The sequence below is a fragment of the Panthera uncia genome (genome assembly GCF_023721935.1).
Source record: "Panthera uncia isolate 11264 chromosome C1 unlocalized genomic scaffold, Puncia_PCG_1.0 HiC_scaffold_4, whole genome shotgun sequence".
Taxonomy (NCBI): domain Eukaryota; kingdom Metazoa; phylum Chordata; class Mammalia; order Carnivora; family Felidae; genus Panthera; species Panthera uncia.
Genome location: NW_026057585.1, coordinates 98202505 through 98205581, shown reverse-complemented (window position 1 = coordinate 98205581; position 3077 = coordinate 98202505). Strand labels below are relative to the sequence as shown.

The following is a 3077-nucleotide window of genomic DNA, read 5'->3' as shown; positions in this document are numbered from 1 at the left end:
GGTTCAGGGAAGGCTGCAGCCTGGTGGGCCCCAGTCTCTGCAATTACCAGGACCGTGTTGGCACCCCCAAACCCTGGCTCTCTCCACCCCCACCCCCACACAGCCTGGCAAGCAGGTGCCAAACCCTCCGCGGGACCACAGGCGAGTCCTGGAGGTTTCGATGGCTCTCAGGACTCAATGGGCCTGAAAGCTTGAAACTGGGGGATCCGGGACATCAGGTCACGATATCCACAGAACTTTCCAGAACCAGGGTGGCCCTCTGGCTGCAGAGGGACACCTCTGCTTTATACCAGCTTTGCATACCTTCGACACAAGAAGTCCTAGCCTGTCTCTGAAGAAATGCCCATGCGTCGGGGAGCGATCAAGCCTTCCATTCCACACCAGAAAGGGGAGGGCGAGAAGCTTGGTGTGCTCGCTGAGATAAGGGGGTCGGGTCCAAGTGTTCCCACACAGGGACATCTACTCTGCCGAGAGCCAGCCTCCTAGAAGCCAGGTCACCCTGAAGACGTGGTCCCAGGGGAGGGAGGCAACTCCGGGCTTGCTGGAAGGCCCAGGAGAGACAGCAGGCCCACTGCGGATGGCCCCCGCCCGCCCCACCTCCTGGCCCTGCCGGCCCCCGGGCACCCATGTGTCACACCCTCCTCCTTGATCGTAACCCTCCCGTACTGCCAGCCGAGCGGACGGGACAGCTGCAGTGAGGTCTCTCCTCCAACCCCACGACACGGTGAAGTCTTGGAGTCGGGCTTCCTTCCCAGATGGGCTGTTGGGACCCAAGGGGCCAAACACCGGCTGCTCATTGAAGGGTGTGGGCGGGGAAAAGTGACGGTCCTCTAAGTGTTGGTCCAGAACTACCTGGGGGTGGGGGGCGAGAGTCTTCATTCTCACCTGACCAGGGGCCATGAGAAGAGTGTCACTGGTGGCCGCGGCCCAGGAGGGACACAGGACTTGCTGGGGAGGTCGCTGCAGCCTCAGGGACCAGCAGGCCGGGAGGGGGGCTTTCCGCCTACGCCCGGGTCGCCTCCCCTAGCGCGAACCCCTGCAAACAACTGTGCTAGAAAAGAGGAGGTGCTGGGAAATGGAGTCCGGAAGCTTCCGCTGCCTGTCGGGGCTTCACTTTCCCTGCAGACAGCAGGGAAGGGACACAAGCCTCCCTTTGCTTTGCCCAAGGAAGATGCCCACTGCCCCAGGGCTGATTTCAGGATCCCTGCCAACTTGGCCTTCCGCCCTGGGAAACCGTGATGAGGCATTTGGAGAGTGTCGTGTAGCCGACACCATCGAGCATGGTGCCCGGTCCCCAGGCCCGCGTCCCCGTGCTGACCGCTGGTGAACAGCCCCTCTCCTTCCGGGCAGTGTAGTCATGGGGCCAGAGCCCACATCAGGTGTACTGGGAGCACAGAGGCCAGGTGGCTGGGACGTGTCCGCGTGGGTAGCCTTGTGCTCCTGGTTTCCGGGTTCCCCTTCTTCCCACACGCCCTGCTCACCCCGCTCTTTCTCTCTCCATCCAATAGGCAACACTGAACGCGCCGCAGTCCACAGAGGCCGCCTGGAAACCTTCCTTGGGACGTCTGTCTGGGCCTCGTTGGAAACCTGGACGGGAGACCCCACGATTGATGAGTTTGCCTTGGGAGTCGGTGCAAAGGTGAAACCAAAGGCGAACATGGGTCAGAAGGTCACCGGAGGCATCAAGACTGTGGACATGAGGGACCCCACGTACCGGCCCTTGAAGCAGGAGCTCCAGGGCCTGGACTGCTGCAAGCCCACCCGCCTGGACCTGTTGCTGGACATGCCCCCCGTGTCCTACGACATCCAGCTGCTCCACTCGTGGAACAACAACGACCGATCGCTCAACGTCTTCGTGAAGGAGGACGACAAGCTGATCTTTCACCGGCATCCGGTGGCCCAGAGCACGGACGCCATCAGGGGCAAAGTCGGGTACACGCGTGGGCTGCACGTGTGGCAGATCACGTGGGCCATGAGGCAGCGGGGCACGCACGCCGTGGTGGGGGTGGCGACGGCGGACGCCCCCCTGCACTCCGTTGGGTACACGACTCTCGTGGGGAATAACCACGAGTCCTGGGGCTGGGACTTGGGGCGCAACCGGCTCTATCACGATGGCAAAAACCAGCCGAGCAAAACGTACCCGGCCTTTTTGGAGCCGGATGAGACATTTATTGTCCCTGACTCTTTCCTTGTGGCCTTGGACATGGATGACGGGACTCTGAGCTTCATTGTGGACGGACAGTACATGGGAGTGGCTTTTCGAGGACTCAAGGGCAAAAAACTGTATCCTGTAGTGAGTGCCGTCTGGGGCCACTGTGAGATCCGCATGCGCTACTTGAACGGCCTCGACCGTAAGTGTCCTCTGTGCTGTCCAGTGTGGCAGCATTCCTGGATTTCTTGGGTCCCCGGGATCCTGGCTGGGCCTGGCCAAAAGTTCACAGTCATTGGAACTAAATTGTCTTTAGGTAGACATCCCAGCATATTCAGATCCTCGGAGGTCACTCTTGCCTTCCTCTGCTTAAATGAAGAATTCTAGCTGGAGTCGGCCAGATTACCTGATAGCACCTCGTGGATGGATGGATGGATGGATGGATGGATAGATGGATGGATGGATGGATGAGTGGATGGATGAGTGGATGGATGAGTGGATGGATGGGTGGGTGGATGGATGGATGGGTGGATGGATGAGTGGATGGAAGGGTGGTTGGATGGATGATGGATGGGTGGATGGATGAATGAGTGGATGGATGGGTGGATGGGTGGGTGGATGGATGGATGGATGATGGATGGGTGGATGGATGAATGAGTGGATGGATGGGTGGATGGGTGGGTGGATGGATGGATGGGTGGATGGATGAGTGGATGGATGGATGGGTGGATGGGTGGGTGGATGGATGGATGGGTGGATGGATGGATGGATGGGTGGATGGATGAGTGGATGGATGGATGGGTGGAGGGATGAATGAGTGGATGGATGGGTGGATGGGTGGGTAGATGGATGGATGGATGAGTGGATGGATGGATGAGTGGATGGATGGATGGGTGGATGGATGGATGGATGGATGAGTGGATGGATG

General features: G+C 59.6%; 1 protein-coding gene across 1 annotated transcript in view; it reads left to right on the top strand.

The window, feature by feature from the left end:
- Positions 1 to 678: 678 nt before the first annotated feature.
- SPSB1 (splA/ryanodine receptor domain and SOCS box containing 1) overlaps positions 679 to 3077 on the top strand; it is a 17863-nt gene continuing 15464 nt past the window's right edge. The window contains exon 1 of the mRNA XM_049618842.1: positions 679 to 2351. Coding sequence (XP_049474799.1) covers positions 1358 to 2351 — 994 coding nt within the window. The 5' untranslated portion in view covers positions 679 to 1357. The remainder of the gene's footprint in view (positions 2352 to 3077) is intronic.